General features: G+C 48.3%; 1 protein-coding gene across 12 annotated transcripts in view; it reads left to right on the forward strand.

Annotated features, from left to right (window-relative positions):
* The window catches only part of MBD1 (methyl-CpG binding domain protein 1), a 1,384,891-nt gene that overhangs the window by 1,357,281 nt on the left and 3,532 nt on the right, over positions 1–24,078 (forward strand). For all 12 annotated transcript variants that reach the window (XM_078664741.1, XM_078664738.1, XM_078664739.1 and 9 more), the window contains one exon: positions 10,171–10,263. In XM_078664741.1, coding sequence (XP_078520867.1) covers positions 10,171–10,263 — 93 coding nt within the window. The remainder of the gene's footprint in view (positions 1–10,170; positions 10,264–24,078) is intronic.

Consider the following 24,078-nt stretch of genomic DNA (forward strand, 5'->3'; position numbering starts at 1 on the left):
GCCCTCTGTCTTTGTTTACTGAAATTATCGGTCAGGGTTTATTATGGCTGCTGTAGAACTCATTAGATAGTGTTTTCCACTTGCATTAACCCCTTGCGTGCGCATGACAGAACCACACGGTCATGAGCAATGGGCGATGTGTGCTCATGATGTTGTGGTTCCGTCATGGGGCTGCCCCTCTGCCCACGCGGAATCAATTCCCCGCCTGTGCAGGCGCATTAATGAGCGGGCGGGGCTGTGACGGAACCATGCCGTCATCAGCACACGCCGCCCGTGACTCATGACAGAAATATCGGCTTTAGGTGATATTTCAAATTGTTTATATTGGCAGGACATTACTATACTGGTCATACCAGTACAAAACCAGCCAGATGGCAACCTTAGGAAGTGGATGTGTGCAAGTCCAGCAACAGGACAAGGAATGTGCTCAGGGGCAGTGGAGGGTACAAAATAGAGCTAGAATGTTCAGTCTGTGGTAAAGATATGAAGGGGTGATTGCACATGGGTGGTTGTGGAGGCTGAGCAGTAAGGGAAGTGGACCCCCTCCTGCAAACGCCTCTACTCCAACCCCTTTTTTGTCAATGACCACCACAGTTGTGCTTTGTACAGGAAACATATTTTGTTAAAGGTCGGCTGAAAGGGAACAGGAATCAAATTTTTTAAGATACTTAAATGCATGCATGGTGTTTCCTGCGTATGCAATAAACAAGGGGAAGTGTTGTGTAGGAACATGTGATTTATTTTTAACTATGAAGATGAGTTGAAAAGATAACAGCTTTCCTTACACTGAAGGGGAACCCCTCAAAAAGTATTTTAGATGTATAACCCAAAATAGCAATTACCCATGCCTGCATGGGCCATCACATACATCTGCATTATTTTCTCTATGCATTTTTATTGTATGTGATAGGCTTAAAATACCACTAGCCAGACTATCAGTGAATTTTAGGTGAGCATGCATTAGTTAGGTCACAGATAAACTGGTGCGGTCACTTGCCACAGGGCCTCTCTCTCTAAGCCATTATAGGCCCAGGGAGCCCACCGCCAGGACCAAAGGTTACAAAAAAGGGGAGGGGTGCCACACAAAAAGGAAGGGGGCAGTTTGCCTCCCCTCTCTGAGCCTCTAATGGCCCCAGGGACCCTATCCCCCGGGGCCGTCTAACATGCTTTATCTGGGGAGCAGCTTCCCTGCCCATGCCAGCACTGCCTGGGAAACTTGTGTTTGTGCCTCAGGGACTTTGCGACCCCAGCTGGCTCCCTGTATGCTGCAGCTATTTATACTATTTATGCTGCATCCCCTGTTAATCTATTTCCCTGCTGCATCACTGTGAGAAGGGAAACAGATCTCAAGTCTGCTCCCTGCTGGGGAGTTGGCTTTACATATGGTAATAAATTATTACTTTACTTTAAAAAACAAAACTAGAAATTCACAGTAAAAAACAAAGGTTAAAGTAAATTCCCTGAAAAAATAAAAGTTGAAGTAACATTATCGTTAGGTGAATATGCCAGTGATAACCTTAAGGTTTTGAACTAAAACAAAAAAACACAGACATTGACCAGTTATAGTTAACAGAGCCAACTATAACTTGTGCCCCCACCATGCATGACGTCAAATATTACATCACTGATGACAAGTTCTATGACATCATTTTTGATATCACTGATTACATCATTAATGGTATCACTGATGACCTCATCCATTGAGTGTGTTAGTTTGTTTTAAAGTTTACATAGTCGTAGGTAGCTACCATATTCGTCCAGCTAACGGGTGTACATTTTACGAAATGCATGCACTTCTAATACATCATAGGTGCGTGGAGGAATTGAAAATTATAAAACTTTGTATTGAAGAGTAACTCTATGTGCAGATTGCCTTTGACAAAATATGTCCAGTATGTTCGACTCACGTTTTTTGGCTCTGTAGAAAAGTTTCCAACAAGGCAAAAATTCTACACTGTATATGCTAAGAATTGTAAGCAGTCTTGCGTTATTAGACAGAATAGTCTCACCATGACAGTTTCTACATGACATCGAAGACTGTGTGCACCACGTACTAACCCAGGTACATGTGGTTCTTTTGCTTTAGAAGATGGGCTATCTATAACGTTTTCACCACAGTATGAAAGCTGCTGGTATTATAAACTTTAGCACCTTCAGACCGTGGCTATTTAATGCGAATAGTGCCTTTTTCCGAGAAGTGTTGCATAGAGTGTACCCTGCTCTTGTTGGATACTTTTTAACCGCATGCGTGCGGCGCATTTTCCCGCTGTGCGCTGACTTTTTCAAAAAGCCGCGGTTCATGACGAGCTCAGCTCGTCATGAGCGTACGAGAGGTGTACCTCATGACGAGCTGAGCTCGTCATCAGCGTCGAAGCGGTTAATACTCTGTGATGTATTTTTCATCAGAGTTTCACTGTCTGCAAACAGTGTGTTACATAGTAAACTGTTATAGTGCTGGCAGGTGGAAATCCATAGGGCTGTCCTAGTGTCTACAGAGTTGGTTAGCGCTGATCCGTTCATGCTGGCTGGACTGGATTGTGCTGTCTTCCTGATGTATGCAAAAGGAACATTTGGGCTGGACTGTTCCCATGAGGCACAGGGTCAAGACTGATTTGCATATAAATGTGTCTGAACTTGGCTGGCGAAGTGAGCTAAAGAACAATGATGGATACAACCCAGATCTGTGCTGGGGAGGATATTTGAGAAGTTGCAGCTCTCCCTCCATCTTCTCCTTGTGTTTGCTTTGTCCTCCTGATGTAGGACGAGAGCTAAGTCCTGCTCTCCTCATGCAGGCATAGAGGGTTGTGCAATACTCATTCTCATTTTCTTTTTCTATTAGGAGTCCCAACTTCTGCAGTAGTGCTAAATTGCTCTAAGGATTACAACAGTAATTGCAAACACAACAGTGATGGACAGAATGTGGATCAATGTCACACATTCACCCCAGTCCAAAGATCTGGGCCCAAATCCATCGTTTTTCCACTCCACACCACCCTGGGTTAGACAATGGCGATATGCAAATCAGCGCTGACCCTGTGCCCCATGGGAACAGTCCAGTCCGAACTACAAAAGCCATGTCCTTCCCAGAACGGAATCAAGCATCCGAGGACCGGCCCGGTTTCGAGGTAACACCTCTCATCAGCCCGGCTAGCTTGATTCCAGTGGTGTGGAGTGCCTGGGACTCACGTCTGAGCATCCCCAGTACACTTAGAGCGGTAATTGCAAACACAACAGTGATGGACAGAATGTGGATCAATGTCACACATTCACCCCAGTCCAAAGATCTGGGCCAAATCCATCGTTTTTCCACTCCACACCACCCTGGGTTAGACAATGGCGATATGCAATTCAGCGCTGACCCTGTGCCCCATGGGAACAGTCCAGTCCGAACTACAAAAGCCATGTCCTTCCCAGAACGGAATCAAGCATCCGAGGACCGGCCCGGTTTCGAGGTAACACCTCTCATCAGCCCGGCTAGCTTGACTCCAGTGGTGTGCAGTGCCTGGGACTCACGTCTGAGCATCCCCAGTACACTTAGAGCGGTAATTGCAAACACAACAGTGATGGACAGAATGTGGATCAATGTCACACATTCACCCCAGTCCAAAGACCTGGGCCCAAATCCATCGTTTTTCCACTCCACACCACCCTGGGTTAGACAATGGCGATATGCAAATCAGCGCTGACCCTGTGCCCCATGGGAACAGTCCAGTCCGAACTACAAAAGCCATGTCCTTCCCAGAACGGAATCAAGCATCCGAGGACCGGCCCGGTTTCGAGGTAACACCTCTCATCAGCCCGGCTAGCTTGATTCCAGTGGTGTGGAGTGCCTGGGACTCACGTCTGAGCATCCCCAGTACACTTAGAGCGGTAATTGCAAACACAACAGTGATGGACAGAATGTGGATCAATGTCACACATTCACCCCAGTCCAAAGATCTGGGCCCAAATCCATCGTTTTTCCACTCCACACCACCCTGGGTTAGACAATGGCGATATGCAAATCAGCGCTGACCCTGTGCCCCATGGGAACAGTCCAGTCCGAACTACAAAAGCCATGTCCTTCCCAGAACGGAATCAAGCATCCGAGGACCGGCCCGGTTTCGAGGTAACACCTCTCATCAGCCCGGCTAGCTTGACTCCAGTGGTGTGGAGTGCCTGGGACTCACGTCTGAGCATCCCCAGTACACTTAGAGCGGTAATTGCAAACACAACAGTGATGGACAGAATGTGGATCAATGTCACACATTCACCCCAGTCCAAAGATCTGGGCCCAAATCCATCGTTTTTCCACTCCACACCACCCTGGGTTAGACAATGGCGATATGCAAATCAGCGCTGACCCTGTGCCCCATGGGAACAGTCCAGTCCGAACTACAAAAGCCATGTCCTTCCCAGAACGGAATCAAGCATCCGAGGACCGGCCCGGTTTCGAGGTAACACCTCTCATCAGCCCGGCTAGCTTGACTCCAGTGGTGTGGAGTGCCTGGGACTCACGTCTGAGCATCCCCAGTACACTTAGAGCGGTAATTGCAAACACAACAGTGATGGACAGAATGTGGATCAATGTCACACATTCACCCCAGTCCAAAGATCTGGGCCCAAATCCATCGTTTTTCCACTCCACACCACCCTGGGTTAGACAATGGCGATATGCAAATCAGCGCTGACCCTGTGCCCCATGGGAACAGTCCAGTCCGAACTACAAAAGCCATGTCCTTCCCAGAACAGAATCAAGCATCCGAGGACCGCCCGGTTTCGTGGTAACACCTCTCATCAGCCCGGCTAGCTTGACTCCATTGGTGTGGAGTGCCTGGGACTCACGTCTGAGCATCCCCAGTACACTTAGAGTGGTAATTGCAAACATAACAGTGATGGACAGAATGTGGATCAATGTCACACATTCACCCCAGTCCAAAGATCTGGGCCCAAATCCATCGTTTTTCCACTCCACACCACCCTGGGTTAGACAATGGCGATATGCAAATCAGCGCTGACCCTGTGCCCCATGGGAACAGTCCAGTCCGAACTACAAAAGCCATGTCCTTCCCAGAACGGAATCAAGCATCCGAGGACCGGCCCGGTTTCGAGGTAACACCTCTCATCAGCCCGGCTAGCTTGACTCCAGTGGTGTGGAGTGCCTGGGACTCACGTCTGAGCATCCCCAGTACACTTAGAGCGGTAATTGCAAACACAACAGTGATGGACAGAATGTGGATCAATGTCACACATTCACCCCAGTCCAAAGATCTGGGCCCAAATCCATCGTTTTTCCACTCCACACCACCCCGGGTTAGACAATGGCGATATTCAAATCAGCGCTGACCCTGTGCCCCATGGGAACAGTCCAGTCCGAACTACAAAAGCCATGTCCTTCCCAGAACGGAATCAAGCATCCGAGGACCGGCCCGGTTTCGAGGTAACACCTCTCATCAGACCGGCTAGCTTGACTCCAGTGGTGTGGAGTGCCTGGGACTCACGTCTGAGCATCCCCAGTACACTTAGAGCGGTAATTGCAAACACAACAGTGATGGACAGAATGTGGATCAATGTCACACATTCACCCCAGTCCAAAGATCTGGGCCCAAATCCATCGTTTTTCCACTCCACACCACCCTGGGTTAGACAATGGCGATATGCAAATCAGCGCTGACCCTGTGCCCCATGGGAACAGTCCAGTCCGAACTACAAAAGCCATGTCCTTCCCAGAACGGAATCAAGCATCCGAGGACCGGCCCGGTTTCGAGGTAACACCTCTCATCAGCCCGGCTAGCTTGACTCCAGTGGTGTGGAGTGCCTGGGACTCACGTCTGAGCATCCCCAGTACACTTAGAGCGGTAATTGCAAACACAACAGTGATGGACAGAATGTGGATCAATGTCACACATTCACCCCAGTCCAAAGATCTGGGCCCAAATCCATCGTTTTTCCACTCCACACCACCCTGGGTTAGACAATGGCGATATGCAAATCAGCGCTGACCCTGTGCCCCATGGGAACAGTCCAGTCCGAACTACAAAAGCCATGTCCTTCCCAGAACGGAATCAAGCATCCGAGGACCGGCCCGGTTTCGAGGTAACACCTCTCATCAGCCCGGCTAGCTTGACTCCAGTGGTGTGGAGTGCCTGGGACTCACGTCTGAGCATCCCCAGTACACTTAGAGCGGTAATTGCAAACACAACAGTGATGGACAGAATGTGGATCAATGTCACACATTCACCCCAGTCCAAAGATCTGGGCCCAAATCCATCGTTTTTCCACTCCACACCACCCTGGGTTAGACAATGGCGATATGCAAATCAGCGCTGACCCTGTGCCCCATGGGAACAGTCCAGTCCGAACTACAAAAGCCATGTCCTTCCCAGAACAGAATCAAGCATCCGAGGACCGGCCCGGTTTCGTGGTAACACCTCTCATCAGCCCGGCTAGCTTGACTCCATTGGTGTGGAGTGCCTGGGACTCACGTCTGAGCATCCCCAGTACACTTAGAGTGGTAATTGCAAACATAACAGTGATGGACAGAATGTGGATCAATGTCACACATTCACCCCAGTCCAAAGATCTGGGCCCAAATCCATCGTTTTTCCACTCCACACCACCCTGGGTTAGACAATGGCGATATGCAAATCAGCGCTGACCCTGTGCCCCATGGGAACAGTCCAGTCCGAACTACAAAAGCCATGTCCTTCCCAGAACGGAATCAAGCATCCGAGGACCGGCCCGGTTTCGAGGTAACACCTCTCATCAGCCCGGCTAGCTTGACTCCAGTGGTGTGGAGTGCCTGGGACTCACGTCTGAGCATCCCCAGTACACTTAGAGCGGTAATTGCAAACACAACAGTGATGGACAGAATGTGGATCAATGTCACACATTCACCCCAGTCCAAAGATCTGGGCCCAAATCCATCGTTTTTCCACTCCACACCACCCCGGGTTAGACAATGGCGATATTCAAATCAGCGCTGACCCTGTGCCCCATGGGAACAGTCCAGTCCAAACTACAAAAGCCATGTCCTTCCCAGAACGGAATCAAGCATCCGAGGACCGGCCCGGTTTCGAGGTAACACCTCTCATCAGACCGGCTAGCTTGACTCCAGTGGTGTGGAGTGCCTGGGACTCACGTCTGAGCATCCCCAGTACACTTAGAGCGGTAATTGCAAACACAACAGTGATGGACAGAATGTGGATCAATGTCACACATTCACCCCAGTCCAAAGATCTGGGCCCAAATCCATTGTTTTTCCACTCCACACCACCCTGGGTTAGACAATGGCGATATGCAAATCAGCGCTGACCCTGTGCCCCATGGGAACAGTCCAGTCCGAACTACAAAAGCCATGTCCTTCCCAGAACGGAATCAAGCATCCGAGGACCGGCCCGGTTTCGAGGTAACACCTCTCATCAGCCCGGCTAGCTTGACTCCAGTGGTGTGGAGTGCCTGGGACTCACGTCTGAGCATCCCCAGTACACTTAGAGCGGTAATTGCAAACACAACAGTGATGGACAGAATGTGGATCAATGTCACACATTCACCCCAGTCCAAAGATCTGGGCCCAAATCCATCGTTTTTCCACTCCACACCACCCTGGGTTAGACAATGGCGATATGCAAATCAGCGCTGACCCTGTGCCCCATGGGAACAGTCCAGTCCGAACTACAAAAGCCATGTCCTTCCCAGAACGAAATCAAGCATCCGAGGACCGGCCCGGTTTCGAGGTAACACCTCTCATCAGCCCGGCTAGCTTGACTCCAGTGGTGTGGAGTGCCTGGGACTCACGTCTGAGCATCCCCAGTACACTTAGAGCGGTAATTGCAAACACAACAGTGATGGACAGAATGTGGATCAATGTCACATATTCACCCCAGTCCAAAGATCTGGGCCCAAATCCATCGTTTTTCCACTCCACACCACCCTGGGTTAGACAATGGCGATATGCAAATCAGCGCTGACCCTGTGCCCCATGGGAACAGTCCAGTCCGAACTACAAAAGCCATGTCCTTCCCAGAACGGAATCAAGCATCCGAGGACCGGCCCGGTTTCGAGGTAACACCTCTCATCAGCCCGGCTTGTTCTGCATTCTGTCCATCAACTGTTGTTTTTGCATTTGTCACCCGAGTGGGATGGGTATGCTCAGACGTGAGTCCCCATGCTCTCCACACCACTGGCGTCAAGCTATCCTGGCTGAAGACGGCTGATAGCCAGAAACCGGTCCTAGGATGCTTGATTCCGGTCCAGGAAAGACATGGCTTGGCAGTTCGGGCTGGACTGTTCCCAGGAGGGACAGGGTCAAGGCTGATTTGCATATGGCCATGTCTGAACTGGGGTGGTGTGGAGTGCAAAAAAAATGATGGATTTAGGCCCAGATCTCTGTACTGGGGTGAATGTATGACATTGTTCTGCATTCTGTCCATCAACTGTTGTTTTTGCATTTGTCACCCGAGTGGGATGGGTATGCTCAGACGTGAGTCCCATGCTCTCCACACCACTGGCGTCAAGCTATCCTGGCTGAAGACGGCTGATAGCCAGAAACCGGTCCTAGGATGCTTGATTCCGGTCCAGGAAAGACATGGCTTGGCAGTTCGGGCTGGACTGTTCCCAGGAGGGACAGGGTCAAGGCTGATTTGCATATGGCCATGTCTGAACTGGGGTGGTGTGGAGTGCAAAAAAAATGATGGATTTAGGCCCAGATCTCTGTACTGGGGTGAATGTATGACATTGTTCTGCATTCTGTCCATCAACTGTTGTTTTTGCTAAGGATTACAACAGCAGTATGGACAATTAAAATGAAATGTGAATAAACAGTATATACTAGGAGGTTCCAGAGAGTGGCGTGAGTGTCGGCTCAGAAATTTGAGATTAGGTAGGTGGTGGAAAAGATCACGTTTTTTGTTTATGAAGGCACTCGCGAAGGTGTGGCCCTCTTTTCTCTTTTTTTTCTTCACCACCTATATTCATGGCATTACACGATGTACAGGTGCATTTTTCTGAGCACAGTGAATGCGGGGTTAAGGATAGAAGGTGTTGTGATGGTTCTTGCTGACTGTAATACGCAACACACTGACTGAGCATGTGTCTTTTCCAACACTTTTTTATCAGAGTTTTGGGACCTAATGCAATGGGTTCTAACAATGGAATAAAATAACATGAAGACTTAAAAACCTTTTCGTCCTGACCGCTAATTTCTCATACTCAATTTCAGAGAATCCCCCATTGGCCACCCGAATATAAGCCGATTTTAGTGTGGTGCTGAAGAAGGTGGATTTGGAATCTTTTTTACCAATTGAAATTTGCGTTCATTGTTTTTAGGAGAGATCCTAACCCGCAACACAACAACGTATGAAATAGAATATCTTTTCCCATTGTCAATCTTTGTGTATGTGGGTTGTAGCTGGGATTGGCACACGTGGCATATACAATGGGATGTGTTTCGTGGGAATGGGGATTGAGGGATGGGGAGAAAATAATTGTGTATGTAACAATATTGCAACAATGTATGTTACAAAAGGTTTTTATGGATAATATATAATAAGGTTTTGTAAAAATTTACTTTTTTTTACATAAAGGGAAAAAAGTAAAGATTTGGTGATTATGAGAATTGTAAATAATATTGTGGATATGCAATTTAACATTTATATTTACCAATGAAAAAAGTAAATAAAAACTATGGAAATATGTTAATTATAAATAGTTTGAACTTGTTTCTGGTCAGCCCACTTTGCACTTTGAGCTATAAAAGAAGAAATACAGGTTGTGTGGGATATTGTGTTTCGTTTATAGTTTTTGTTTTCCCCCTGATCCCAAGTAGGGAGAACCTTTCTGTCATGTGGGGTTTAAGCATTGTAGAAATAATGGTTTCATTCAAGGAGTCAGGGAACAGTCGGAGGTATCCTATTGCAGGCAGAGCAGGATTGTGAAGTCCTACTCTTTCAGGCAGAAGTGTGTGGGTGGGATTGGCCTATTGGTGATAGTGTAGAGTGGTGGTGTACCCCTAATGAATGATGGACTTAACCCAGATCTCTTGACTGGGGGAGAATGTTAAAATCCTTCAGCATTCCATCCATAATTTGATGCAGGTTCCCCTAATGAAGGCAGATGTTTTTGGTGTACTGTATCAGTTCAGTATGCAGGCTGGTGTACAGTGTTTGAGATAGATGTTGTTTTCTTTTCCAGGGCTCAACAACTTTCCATTTTGACTTGGAAGATTTTTTGATTAAGAGCGAGGAGGAGGAGGAGGAGGCTGCCGATGGTGACTCACTGCCCGTGGTAAGGAGGAGCTAGGTTTTCTCAACTTTCCAGTACATGCAATATTGAGTCTGCTGCCCACTCTCCCCACCCCTGTTCTTATACTTTTAAATTTGTTTTGACATTCGAAAATATAAAGAGTGGTGGTGTTGTCCTAGTGTGGGGAGAGGTAGTTAGAGCTGTTCTCTCAAATATAGGCAGAGCCAGGAGAGACGGTTCTCCAAATGTACGCAGAGCTGGTGCTTTGTCACCAAGTTGCAGGCGTTTCATAGTGCGAGCGCAGGACCTGACCTTCTTCGCAGTGACCAGAACGTTGCTGACCACCTACTGCATGTAGTAGAACTGTGGTCCTGAAGAAGATCAAGGAAGGTGACGTTATTCTCCCAATGTGCAGAAGGTCCTTTAGGGCAGGAGAAATGTACACAGTAACTTTTTGACTGAGTGGACCCCGACTGAATCACTACTGGAATCTGGGGACCCCATTGACTCATTATTGAAAGCTGTGATTTCAACTTCAAAACAATGCACAAAAATTGAAAGAAATGCATTTGTTAGCACAGTCGCAGACCCCTGATTAGGCCTTGCCCCCCCCCCACCCCCATCGGAGCACAGTTTAAGATTTAAGAACCACTGCTCTTTAAACCATTAGGAATCTATTAATACTGAATTTTGATAAATTTACATTGTATTTTATAGGCACTACAGTATTCAGCTATGTATATTCTGTACGAATAGAAAATAGAGCTGATGATTATTTTATTACACCATCCATAAACATAATCCCATATAATTCTTCAGTATAATCAATGTGATGCAATAACTTTATATAATAATCCATGAAATTACAGCACATATATAAAGACTGGTCATCTGATACAATCTATATACAAAACTGGTTCATCAAGTGTTCTAGCAAATTTCTTAATTTAATGGCAGATGATTTCAATCCTACATATCAATGTTTCGATTCCCTTTGCATAAACGATCAGGCAAATAAATCAATAGATTCTCTCCTGGAAAAGGTAATCTCAAACAATTCAGGAGTCCTCTTGGTGTTTGAAGAACGTTTCACCACTATGTGAAATGTCCCAAATTGTCTCTTGTACAGCCATCATATTGTGGTATTGTCTTATACATAATTAGGAGGAGATATTCTCTAAATTTCTTTAGAACTAGTCCAATGCCAGCCACAATACTTTTCAACTTCTTTCTTAAACCCTAGGATATGGCTCGCTGAAGTGGGGTGGGTCTGATGAGCCATATATAGACGCCGTCCCTGTGCGTTGACATCAGTTTCATTTTTTGTGTGCCCCTAGACACAGATCCAGAGCCCCGCTCACAACTCCTGTAGATTTTTACCGACCCTGAATTTCCCAGAAATGTTACAGTGTGCCAGGGAAGTATCTCCCCCAAGAACAGAGTCTTTAAGCTGTGCTGTGACTACAGGAAGAGGATGCCAGTCAAACATCTGCACCATAGGCTGTGGTGCCTAGGCTCCGGTAAAGACTCGAAGTTATGCAACAAATGTTGACTAAAGAGTGAGTGGTGAACCTCTGCGTCAAGGAATGAAAGACAGTTCACTCTGTAAACAACGGATGGTCCCATCTTTTTAGAAGAGCAGAGATCTGATACTGCAGACAGAGCTAAGCGATGGTGAAGTAGAAAAGCAGGGCTTTAAGTGGGATGAAAAAACAGGTGGGTCTCTCAAAGGGGCGTGGCCAATGTAAATAAGGGTGTGGCTTAAAATGCGTAAGCTAGAAATCTGTGCTCAGCATAGTGTGCCGCCCGACTTGTATTTTGCTGTTTCTGTCGTTGCATCCAGATATATGATACAACAAGTAACATCATACCGACAACAGGTAAGGACTATTGGTTTTGTCAATGGTTGTTAGTTGCATAAGATAAATAAGCAGCAACTATGGCTTGCATATAATGTTAAAAAAGGTTCCTCTTAAAGCCCTGGTGACACCACTATAATGTTGCTGCTCCTGAGTTTCAAAAAGAGAAGAGGAATCCAGAGAGAAAATGACTCTCTTTGAAGAATTTACCTTCCCCATCAACGCTCACCTGGCATGAGGTCATGACGTAACCTCCACTAGTGAGAAGTGCACAGTGTGATGTGCCTGCTGTCACTGTAGTCTGGAAAAAATTGGACCGCCTGTGCCAGGGCACAAAATAGAGCCCGATAAAGACCCGTTTCGAGGCCCCCTTTAAAAAACTGCTGGTGCTCAGACCCGGTGAGACCCGGCCCACTTAAAGCCCTGTAGTAAAGGTTCACCTGGATTCTGCTGACCTCCAGGAGCAGGGTAGTGCGGCCTCTTAATGCAGGATGAGTTGGATGGGGCTCTCCACCTACTGGAAGCAACGCAGGGTGGTGCTGTCCTCCTAATATAACCAGCACCTATTGTGCCCTACCCCTAAAGCAAGCATAGCTGGGAGATGCAGCTCTCTTATTGACTGCAGAACTCAGTGGTGCACTCCTAATCGTTGTATGTGAATTAATAGAAAACGTTTCCCTCGAACTAAATTTAATGGAAACGTTTTTACCGAATTATGTTTTAACATTGTTTGTTTTATCGAAACCTTTTGGAGGAATGTCTTTTCTCTCAAAAAGGTGATTTTTTATTCAGTTTCAAACCATTTTCTACTCATGCATGTGAAGCAGCAGTTTAGAATGTTGATCTTTCATCCGCCCAACTGTCATTCTAACTGGAAGGCAGCAGAGGGCGCAGTACCACAAGAGTTCGGTTAGCTCCGTTAGCCACAGTAAAGATAAAGGTAACCATTTGCTGACACAAATCTGCTCTAAATGTAGTGTTTCTTTTCCTTGCCTTAAACAGAATAGACTTTCTTTTGTGTTCTAATCCAGTGCCAACAACTCTCAAAAGAAATGTAAGTAAAATATATTAACTCCCAGCATGGTGTTGCTAACTACTAGAGGGCACATCTACAGCAGTGAGAAAAGTTACAAAGAGAGAGTTTTCTGGAAATGCACTCAAAATCAAAGGGCAAACAGTCGGGAATGTGCCAGGACTGTTTCCTAAAATTGCGCGTGCTGCATGTCCACTTTGGGCTAGATATACGACCATTTCCTTTTGCGACTCGTAATTTGCGAGTCGCAAAAGAAAAGGTACAAATGTGCCTCAGACACATTTTGCATTTCCCAATGGGGTCACAAATGACCTGCCTCATCAATATTGAAGAGGCAGGTCTCCACTTGCGACCCATTGGGAATGGGCAATAACACAGGGATGCTAGCCTGCTGAGGACAGCACACCCCCCCCCCATGTCTGTGTTTGCTTTTTAAATAAAGCCTTTTTTTTAAATGCACCCCGTTTTCCTTAAAGTAAAAAGGGATGTGTTTCAAAAACAAAAATTAAATGTTTCTGTTTCATTTTTTAAGAGTAAGCTGTATTAACTGCTTTTACAAAATGTTTTCGCTGCCAATTACTATTGGGAAGCGGTCTTCTTTGGACCCCTTCCCATTTGCAAGTGGCTTACCCCCTACTTGGGGTTGGCGGTAAACTGTGATTGTTTTGCGACCGCATTCCAGTTGCAAAACAATCGTACATCCCCCTGCAACTCTTGCTATTAGGAAGGGACGCCCTTGGCACACCCCTTCCTAATATCGACTCGCAAACCCTATATTGCGATTTGGTAACAGGTTGCCGACTTGCAAAATAGTGTTGATACATTCTACAACCCTTTTTAGCAGTCACAAATAGCCTGAATCTCCATTTGCAACCTCTAAAAACGATTTGTACATCTATCCCTTTACACTCTTGTTCCGGAGTTCTATTTCTAGTGCCATTATTTAAAAATAAACATTTTACAACTATTGCATCCTTGTTTAAAATTTAATAAATCACTAATGACACGAAATACATATTATAGTGTAGTTTCGATTAAACTGTGTTTTCATTTAAATGCACTCTTACATTTTTGATTTCAATGCATTTCTATTAAAATGTTTCCACTAACATTCGATGTTTTGGTGTTTTGTTCTAAAGGACTATCCTTAAGTAAGGTTTTCCATGACTTCATTTCCTCGAATATGCTTCATATTTTTTCGTTTTTCTATGAATTCACCTACTACCCTCCTAATGTAAGCATCACAGGATGTGACTGTCACAATGTTGCCACTGCAGAGTGCACCTCTTATCTTATATTGGAAGATCTGAATGGAGAGCCTTATGGTTATGCTATGCTAATAAGGACAGAGCTGGATACCCAAAAAGAAGTTCCCTGGAGCAGGGAGACAACGGTGGCAAATTCCAGATCCTGACAACGTTCGGTGCTTTTGTCTAGCATTGCAGGAAAATATGGTTAGTGTCATTTTAGTGCAGACAGAGCAGGGTAGCTGACTTCCAAATGCAGGCAAAGAATCTCAAAGTTATCATTCTAAGGCATGTATAGTTTGGGTGTCCTGTCCTGTCGTAGCAGAAACAGCTTAGAGTGGTGCTGTCCTTCTATTTATGCAGAGATGGGAGGTGCAGGCAGAGCTGGGAGGTGCAGGCAGAGCTGGGATTTGAGGTCCTTCTAATACAAGCAGAGCCATGTGATGTAAATGGTCTCATGCAATTTGTCAAGCCAGTTTCCTGTTCCATAGGGAATTCAGTGGCAAATAGGCAATCCTTTTCACAAATATTGCTGGCTATCATGGGAAAGCTGAGGTACCAAGTACTTGTTCAAGCTCTCTGAACTACCAAGAATGTCTTCATTAGGGACTTAGAAGGTAGTGATGGCAACCAGAGGGTAATGGAGGATTACAAATTGGGACACAATAATGTTCAAGCAGTATCATAACTTTAAGAACAGTAGAATACTTTTATTTACTTCAGTATTCTTTAGCATAGTAAAATTAGTATAGTTAAAGGCCACACATCCTTCTTCCAGACTAAAATAGTTAGCCACTCACAGGGCAAGAATGCCTTGAGGAAACCATGCTTCAAAGTGGTCCACACACCACAGGCTGCTTGAGCTTGTATAGGGCAATAACTCTCTTTTGTGTGAATGTGGAGAGAATTGAGAGAGCACTCTTGTCGGCTATGATGGACTTTAGGTCTTGCTGGGCAGTAGCAGTATATTCTGGTCTTGAGCAGGCTCCTCTCCAATCAGCATGCATCAAAGTGTCACTGACAGCACCCATGTTTCACAAATCGTGAGCTGATTAAAGCAAGTTCCTAGCTCTCAGGGCTGTCTTTCCAATAAACAAGACCGTTTATCCTCATCCCTCATCTCTTCTCCCAGCTTTGTGAGAGTTCAGCCACATCTTCTGTCACTTGCTCAACCTTTTTCTGAGCTTGAAGTGAAATGTGAACCCAGATGCCTGGCTCACTAGGCTAGCTGATATACACAAGCATTGGTCCCTGATACAGCAACCATTCTCAGAACCCATGCAGCACTTGAAATTATTGTATATGCATTCTGATGATCATGACTTGAGTCTCATAGGTAGGTAAACATGCTGTGACAGTCAGAACATTTTGAATGAGAAGTAATTGAGAGAGTAAACTAACTTATGAATTCAAATCAGGGAATCCAGAACTATGTGCTTTAATTTCTTTCTTTAAGAAGTTCCAGATGAATCAAGATTTTCTCCTAGGAGCATAAAAGAAATCCAAGAAGATTTTATAGGCTGAAGAGAAGTATTTATTTTTTTATACTAAAAGAGGATTATAAATATTCCAACTTCTAGGTTTTGGGCAGTGTTGTACTTGGCCCTGTCTGCTTTATCACCCCCAAACATTTTGCCTTCACTACTCCTGTTTTCTAAACCCTTTTTTGTAGGTTTTTAGGACTTTGCGCTCCTTACCTCTGCTAACCAGTGCATGTGCTCTCTCCTTAAAACATGGTACAATTGGTTTTCACCTGATTGGTACATTTATTTTATTTATAAGTTCCTCGTATATGTTACTGTGTGGATTCAAGGCCATTGATTTAAATGCTACTCATTGTGCCTCCCATGAGTGGCAGAGTGGGCTAAAGAACGGTGATGGATCAAACCCAGATCTTTTGACTGCGTGTGAGTGTTTGATTGGTTCCGATGCTCCGTCCATCACCACCCCCTTTTGTACCATCCCATGAAAAGTAGACTTTTAAAAAATGTCTCTGGCCTGGAGCGCCGGGCCCAACTGGCCTCCCTAATTCAATCTTTACAGCTAACCCTAAGTTTCAATCTGAGATTCTTACTCCCCTATTTAATGAGATATTATTTACGAGGTCCATTCCAGAATCTTGGCCGGGGAGTATATTCAGCCTATCTACAGGAGTGGACCAATAGACAATCCTGCGAATTACCGACTCATTGCCTGGACAAATGTTGAAGCGAAGGTATTTGCTTTCCACCTACTAGAAGAGGTTGAAGAGTGGGTCTCATGGCAAAACATAACACCCATTTATCAAACAGGCTTTGATAGAGTCAACAGGAGTAAGTTCTGGGGCATTATGCTTGTTTTGGTGGGGCATTATGCTTGACATGGGGATCGATAAAGATATAATTTCCTAAACGATTTGGTCAAGGACTCGTCAGCAGTCATTAAATATGGCAGTGATAGAAGTTGTTCCTCTTCCTTTAAACTAAAATGGGGAGTGAGACAAGGGTGTATTTTCCCCCGCTTTTCACACTTTAAATTAATCATTTTGACCCAACACAATATGAAGCTAGTAAGGATATACCTTGAGTGAGTTCACAATTCATTCCAGCTCTATTATTCGCAGATGAAACAGTTCTTATTGCAAGAACCATTCTTGGCCTGCGACAGTACCTCATTTATTTTATTGACTTTATGAACAACTTAGATTTTAGCAACCATTTTAAAACATCTCATATTTTAGTTATACTTCCAAATATATATATTTAAGAAGGGTGGAGTCCTTTAAATACTTAGGTGTGCTTTTTGATTGTGGAGCCTCATAGACCCCGCTTATTTCTCCCAAAAGGAATCTGATGGCTAGGGCTGTAACAACCTTCCTTGATTTAGCCACCACTCTGGGGAATAAGGGTACTCACTAAAATCTGCTATTCAAGATATGACTCCGCAGTATGCTATGGTAGTGATATATGGGTTTATAGGGACACATCAAATCTACAAGTTGAGGAGAATATGTTTTTTTTTTTTTTTATAATTTTATTTTTGTTGTTGCTGTCACATGGTATACAGTAACGTACATTAGATCTTTGGTGCAGCGTCAACATTCAGCTGCCATAATCAGTAAAGCAACTTTTTTAATATTTCACCCCCCCAACTGCAACTTGCTACTTTCAGGGTAACTCCACGAGTCCTAGCAATGGTCTACATCAACATCAGAGTGCCCAAATGCAACTACCAGGTCTCGGTCCAGATATACAGTTCAGTAAGGGCATCTGTGGGCAGGTTTCCAAGGTTCTGTAGCATTCATTGTCTCCACATCACACTCCCCCCTCCCTTCCATCAATCCAGACCTTCGTCATCCTCTGAGCTGTCCCCATCCCCTTCCTCGGGCAGTGGCTCACATAGGTCTCCCCTATACTTGTTCCAAGGTGACCAAATCCCGTTCCATTTCCGAGGATTATGTCTCTGCTGATATACTGCCCGCTCGGTCAGCATAGTCATATCCATATTTCTGCACCACTGCGCCAGTGTCGGTGTATCTTGTGCCCCCCAGTTTTTCGCGATGTCGCGTTTCGCCAGCATTACCCCTATGACCACCCACCTCTTCGCATGCAGTGAAAGATCCGTTGGGCCCCACACATTCAGGAGGCAGATCCTGGGGTCTGGTGTAAATGGGTTCTGTAGGGTCTGACCGATCGTGCGCGTGACACGCCGCCAGTAATCCTGTATATGTGGACACGTCCATATAGTGTGGTATAGCGTACCCTCCTCCCCGCAGCTTCTCAGGCAGTGTGGGTGTTCAGCTCTATGTATTTTATATAGTGTCGTGCGGGTGTAGTAGACCCTGTGCAGCACTTTGAACTGGATCAGTCGGAATCGAGTGGAAATACCCGCCTCCTTGGGCGAAGCCAGGGCCGCATTCCAGTCAGCTTCATCTAGGTCCCCTATCTCGTCCTCCCAGTACTCCTTTAGCTTCCCCAGGGGGTCCGGCAGGTTATGCATGAGTTTCCGATAAGTGAGGGAGGTAGCCCCGGCCTCCATGTAGTCCGTCAGCAAACGGTCCTCTAACGGAGCCGACTCCGGAAGCGTCGCCCCAGTGTCTAGCACCGACAGGAGTGCGTGCCTAATTTGTATGTACCTGTACGTTTCGGTCTCCGCAAGGTTGTATTGTTCCCTTAGGGCCGTGAAGGAGAGCACACCCTCCCTGGTCCACAGATCACCCACCGTGGAGATCCCAATGTTGTCCCATTGGTCGAACCCCCTAGAGCTGCGCAGGTTACCGAGGGCCTTGGCGTCCCATAGTGGCGTGAGCCTGGTGATCACTCCCTCCCATCCCAGCCGTCTCTGAGCTTTGTGCCATAAGGCTACAGTGTGTTTGGTAGGCCCCTCTAACTTCTTCACCATCCCTTTGTTATAGAGTGGGGCTAGCAGGGTGGACAAGCCTAGTTGGTGTCTATCCGCCCTGAACGCTGGGTCGTCTTGCGCTGCGTGGATCCACTGGTTAATCACCTTAAGGTGAGCCGCCCAGTAGTATAGTTCAAGGTTGGGGAGTGCTATCCCACCGCTATACCAGTCTCTGGTTAGTTTCAACTGTGCGACCCGGGCCGGTTTGTCTCCCCACAGAAGAGTGGACAGTTGAGCCGAGACGTGGCGGAAGAATGACACGGGAACCATTGCCGGCGTGTTTTCCAGAACATAAAGGAAGCGAGGTAGCGCCAGCATCTTAAAGAGTGCCGCTCTACCTAGCAGTGTTAAGGGGAGATTTTTCCAAAGGCGCACATCAGTCTTCAATTTGTCCAGCTGTGGCTTAAGATTCAGGTCAAGGAAGGTCGAGTGCTCCCTTGTGATCCTAGGTATTTGAAGGCGAAACGTTCCACGAGTAATTGGCAATCTTCAGGCAGTATTGGAAGGTCGCCCTTTATCATATATATCACGGATTTGGACCAGTTGAGCTTATAGCCTGAGGCCGTACCGTGGCTTTCACATAGTGCCAGTAAAACCGGGATACCATTCGTGAGGTCCGTAAGGTAGACGAGCATGTCGTCGGCATATAGGGAAACCCTATCCTCGCCTCCACCTTCCCACGGTATACCTTTCAGCAGCTGGGTGTTTCTGAGGATCGTGGCCAAGGGTTCTAGCACTAAGGCAAACAGTAGTGGCGAGAGTGGGCATCCCTGTCTCGTGCCCCTTGCCAACGGAAACTCCCTTGATATGTGTCCGTTCGCGGTCACTCTAGCCATGGGTTCGGTGTATAGCAGTCTGACCCATGATATGAACGTTGGGCCGATACCCATGTGTTCCAGGACCGCAAAGAGATAGCGCCACTCCACCATATCAAACGCCATTTTGGCATCAAGCGACAGTACTGCTGCCGCTTCCTCCAACTGCGGGGCTCGGGCCAATACCCCATGCAGCCGTCGCAAGTTCAGCGCCGTACTGCGGTGTGGCATAAAGCCCGACTGGTCCGGGTGTATAAGGTGCGCCAGATGGGGCAGTAGCCTGGTGGCCAACAGTTTCGCCAGGATTTTACTCTCGGCGTTAAGGAGGGAGATCGGGCGATAGGATTCGCACTCCTCAGGGGGTTTGCCAGGCTTAGGTATTGCGACTATTGTGGCCGTGCGCTGATCAGGGGGCAGTCGTCCCCGTCCCCTGCACTCCCGAAACACATCGAGCAACGGCGCGGACAGTGTCTCGGACATGAGTTTGTACCATTCTATTGGCACACCATTGGGGCCCAGTGCTTTCCCGGGGTGTATCGCTGCTATGGCTGCCTGTAGTTCCTCCTCCGTTAGATCGGAGTCGAGCTCGTCCCGTTGGTCTGGGGAGAGAGTGTGGGTCGGCACTCCCACAAGGGAGCCCTCCGCCATTTCCCGTGTGACCTCATAGTCAGGGGAGTATATAGAGTGGAAATGGTCAGCTAGGAGTTCCACTATTTGTGCCGGACTGGTATGTACCTCACCCTGAGAGTCCCTCAGTTGCAATATCGCCCGTTGGCCTCCCCGCGCCCTCTCCAACCATGCCAGGAGCTTCCCAGCCTTATCGCCTATGTCGTACACCCTGCTCGCCGTTGCGGACATATTGTCTCGCACTCTGCGGCGCAGAAAGTCGGAATGACTCTGCTGGGCCATTCGGAGTGTGTGCTGGGCGTCTCCAGTCGGGTTCCCCTCGTGTTCTCGTGTTGCCTTATCCAGTTGTTCCTCCAGGTCTGTTAGTTCCTGACGTTGTGTGCGTCTGTGTTGTGCGATCACCGAGATTGCCTGTCCGCGGAGGACTGTCTTGTAGGCCTCCCACAGAATAGTGGGCGACTCCACCGACCCCACATTCTCTGCAAAGTAAGACCGTGTGCTTTTCCTCAAGGCCCTGGACACGCCCGGTTCTTTAAGGTAACCCGGGTAAATAGGGTAAAGTCGTCTGCGGGCTTGACTCTGACCGGACAGAGTCAGTGTAAGCGGGGAGTGGTCAGAGATCCCTCTCGGCCTAATTTGGGAGTCAGTGAAAGCGAGGAGTCCCCCCCCCAGCGTCAGGAAATAGTCTATCCGCGACAGGCTGTCATGGACTGTGGAATGGTATGTATATTGCCTATCATCTGGGTGTAGCCGCCTCCACACATCCACTAAACCCTGCGCTTCCATGAAGTCACGCAATTTGGAGGGCCCTGGTGTACGCATGCGCGTCGGGTGGCGGTCTAGAGAGTCCAGTGCCACAGCATTGAAATCTCCCCCCATAACAAGATCCCCTTCAGGAAGATCTAACAAGAATTTCCCTAGTTCCGGAAAAGCTATATTGTGTAGCGCTGGTGGGATGTAAACTGAGACCACATTCAGTGGCTTTCCCTCCCACTGGCCGTGTATCGCCGCAAAACGCCCCTGTGTGTCTGTTGCCGTTGATTGGACTATGAACCTGGATGAGCGATGAATCAATATCCCGGAGCCCCGGGACCCCTTTGTGAACCCAGAGTGGACTATCATGCAATAACCTTTTCTGTCTAGGGCCTTCGTGGCTGAGCCGGTGAGGTGTGTCTCCTGCAGTAGGACCAGGGCGGGGTGTAGCCTCTTTATACTCTGCAAGACCAGCCCACGTTTAATCTTGTCGCCCAGGCCCCTTACGTTCCAGGACATGAGGAGTAGCGGGGACGCCTGCCCTACATTAGTGTCTTCCCCCATCCTGCGTGGGTGTATGGCCTGTGAATTTACGTTCGGGGACGACCATGAGGTCCGTGCAATGCCCCTGTGTGTTGCATTGTGACAATACCACCCTATACTCGTGTGCCCTTTTGTAGCAACTCTGCCCCTGTGTAGAAACTAAAAACCAAAACTCCCTTCTACCCCCAACTTCCCCCCTCCCTGCCCCCCTGCTCAACGGACTCAGAACTGCCCGCCCCCCCAACTCAGCAGAGTGCCTGATCCCGCCCCATAACATAGTACTTGCTCGCTGGGGTGAAGGTTTCTCCGTGGTCAGCGGCCCCCTTCTTCAGCTGCGGAGGCCTTTCCGCCCAGTGTCCAAGGCGGCGTTGCCTTTACATACCAACGTCCGTTCAGTCGGACCATGGCTGTGACTTATTGATCCCCGTTTACATTGTCCTCCTGACGGTCGGATAAAGGGGAATGTATCTCTAGATCTTCGTCGTTGGCTTGTGAGTCTTGTCGGGAGCCAGCTGTACGGTGTTTGTTCTGTCTATTTGAGCGACGAGGGCCCGCTGTTCTCCAACCCTCCAGCCAATCCTGCGCCATCTCCGGGGATTCAAAAAACCAAGTCTTGTTGTCCGCTACGACCCGAAGCCTGGCCGGGAAGAGCATCGAGTACGGGATTTCTCTGGCTCGGAGTTCTTTTTTGACCTCAAAAAAGGTTCGCCTCCTCCGTGCCACCTCGGCCGTGTAGTCAGGAAAGAATGCCAGCGTCGCGTTCTGGATCTTAATGGGGGGCGAGTTCCTCGCCGCTTGTAGGATGGCGTCCCGGTCTCTGAAATTGAAGAGCCTCGCTATGATCGGTCTGGGGTTAGCTCCCGTCTTGGGGCGTCCCCCCGGTACCCGGTGCGCCCTTTCCACCGTGAAAAAGGCGGAAAGTCCTTTGGGCTTCAGGGTGTCTTTGATCAAACTCTCTACGTATAGGTCCATCGCCCTCGTGTCTTCCGATTCTGGCACACCAATAATACGGATGTTGTTCCGCCTCGAGCGCCCCTCCTGGTCATCGAGCTTGTCTCGTAGATCTTTGTTCTCCTTCGAGATGCGTTCCACAGTAATCTGGAGTTCCGAGACGTCCTCGACCAGGGACTTGGTCACAACCTCCATATTGTTCACTTTTTCTGTCATTTTGTGAAAGTCCGCCCTTATAAGTGTGATCTCGGCCGAGATCGACCCCACCGTGGCCTGTACCTGCGTGAGGGCCCGCATGACGTCATCGATGGTCGCTTTCTTGCCTCCGGCCACTTCGGTTGTCTTACTCGCCAGTGTTTTGGCTTCCTGCGAGGGAGAGGGGGAGCCGGGTTTGTCATAAGCAAAGCGGTCCAGGCGTGATTGTGTCGCCCCGCCTTTATGCCCCTTGCCAGCCATCCCGGAGTCTCTCGGGCCAAGCTATCTTCCTCTATAGGCCACCGGGGTTCTTCCCTGGGCCCCCGCTGTGGTTATGGGGGTAAGATTGGCCCTCGTGAGGTGTACCAGTGAGTTTGCGGATCTGAACGGGCCTCTGGTGTGTGGCGGCCGGCCGGGTCACGGAATCAATGACGGGGCGTGCAACCGAATAATGCCGCCCTGGAGGACTCCCACTGTCCCTTTCCAGCACCGCTTACAGCGACCCTGTCTCGCCGGAGCTTCGTGTTTGGTCCCCTGATGGCGATGGGGGGCTCGGGTTCTTCCCAGATAGGCCCTTCCGCTGCGAGGACGGGCGCCCCGCGCAGATGCTCTGCTGGTGCCTGCGTGGGGACGCTCTCGGGTCTGTTGCGCCCTGCCAGGCTCTCCGATCGGTCAGGGGGGGGGGCCGCCGTGCAGACACTGGGGCAGCGCGGTTCCGCCGCTGCCAGACTTTGTGCTCCGGCCGCTGCTGCTGAAGATGGCGGCGTCAGCTCCCCCCGTCGTCTCTCCGGGCGCCGGAGTCCGTCCTCACCTAGCGTCCCCCTCACCTCAGCTGAGCCTCCCGACAGGCAGCTCGGCTCCCCGCGGTCCGGTGACGGATGTAGGAAGGCTTGGTCTCCGATTACCCCGGCGCTCTCTGTGGTCGGGTGTTTCCGGTGGATGGCTGCCTGACCCAGGCCACTTCCTGTCGGCGTGCCGCTCACTGTGCCTCCCGGCCCGGAGGTCGCTCACAGGCCCGCTCGGGGCGCTGACAGTAACTGTCGTTCCCGACCTCGGATTGAGGTCCAGCAAAATCGGACTGCCGCCGCCTGGTCCTGGGCTTCACTGCCTTCCCGCCTGGGAAGTTTTGTTACCGGATAAGTGTGCGGATTTAGTTGGGAGCCGCTTCAGTCACGGAGCTCTCCTTCTAGGCTGCCGCCATCGTCGGCTGCTAGCCACGCCCCCCAGGAGAATATGTTTTTGAGGCGATAGTTATATCTACCTCAATTAACCTCTTTTTATATTTTGCAAGAGGAGCTAGGCTTAAGAGGTATCTCAGATATGTTAGAATGACACCCTCCAATCAGATGGGTCTTGGCTTAGGTAAATATGGAAACTGGCCTCAAATGGGTGATTATGAGGGATTGTAAGAATTTGGAACTGGGAGATAAAATTGCTTGGCTGAAGTATATTAA

This window comes from Lissotriton helveticus, chromosome 10 (genome assembly GCF_964261635.1).
Source record: "Lissotriton helveticus chromosome 10, aLisHel1.1, whole genome shotgun sequence".
Lineage (NCBI taxonomy): Eukaryota > Metazoa > Chordata > Amphibia > Caudata > Salamandridae > Lissotriton > Lissotriton helveticus.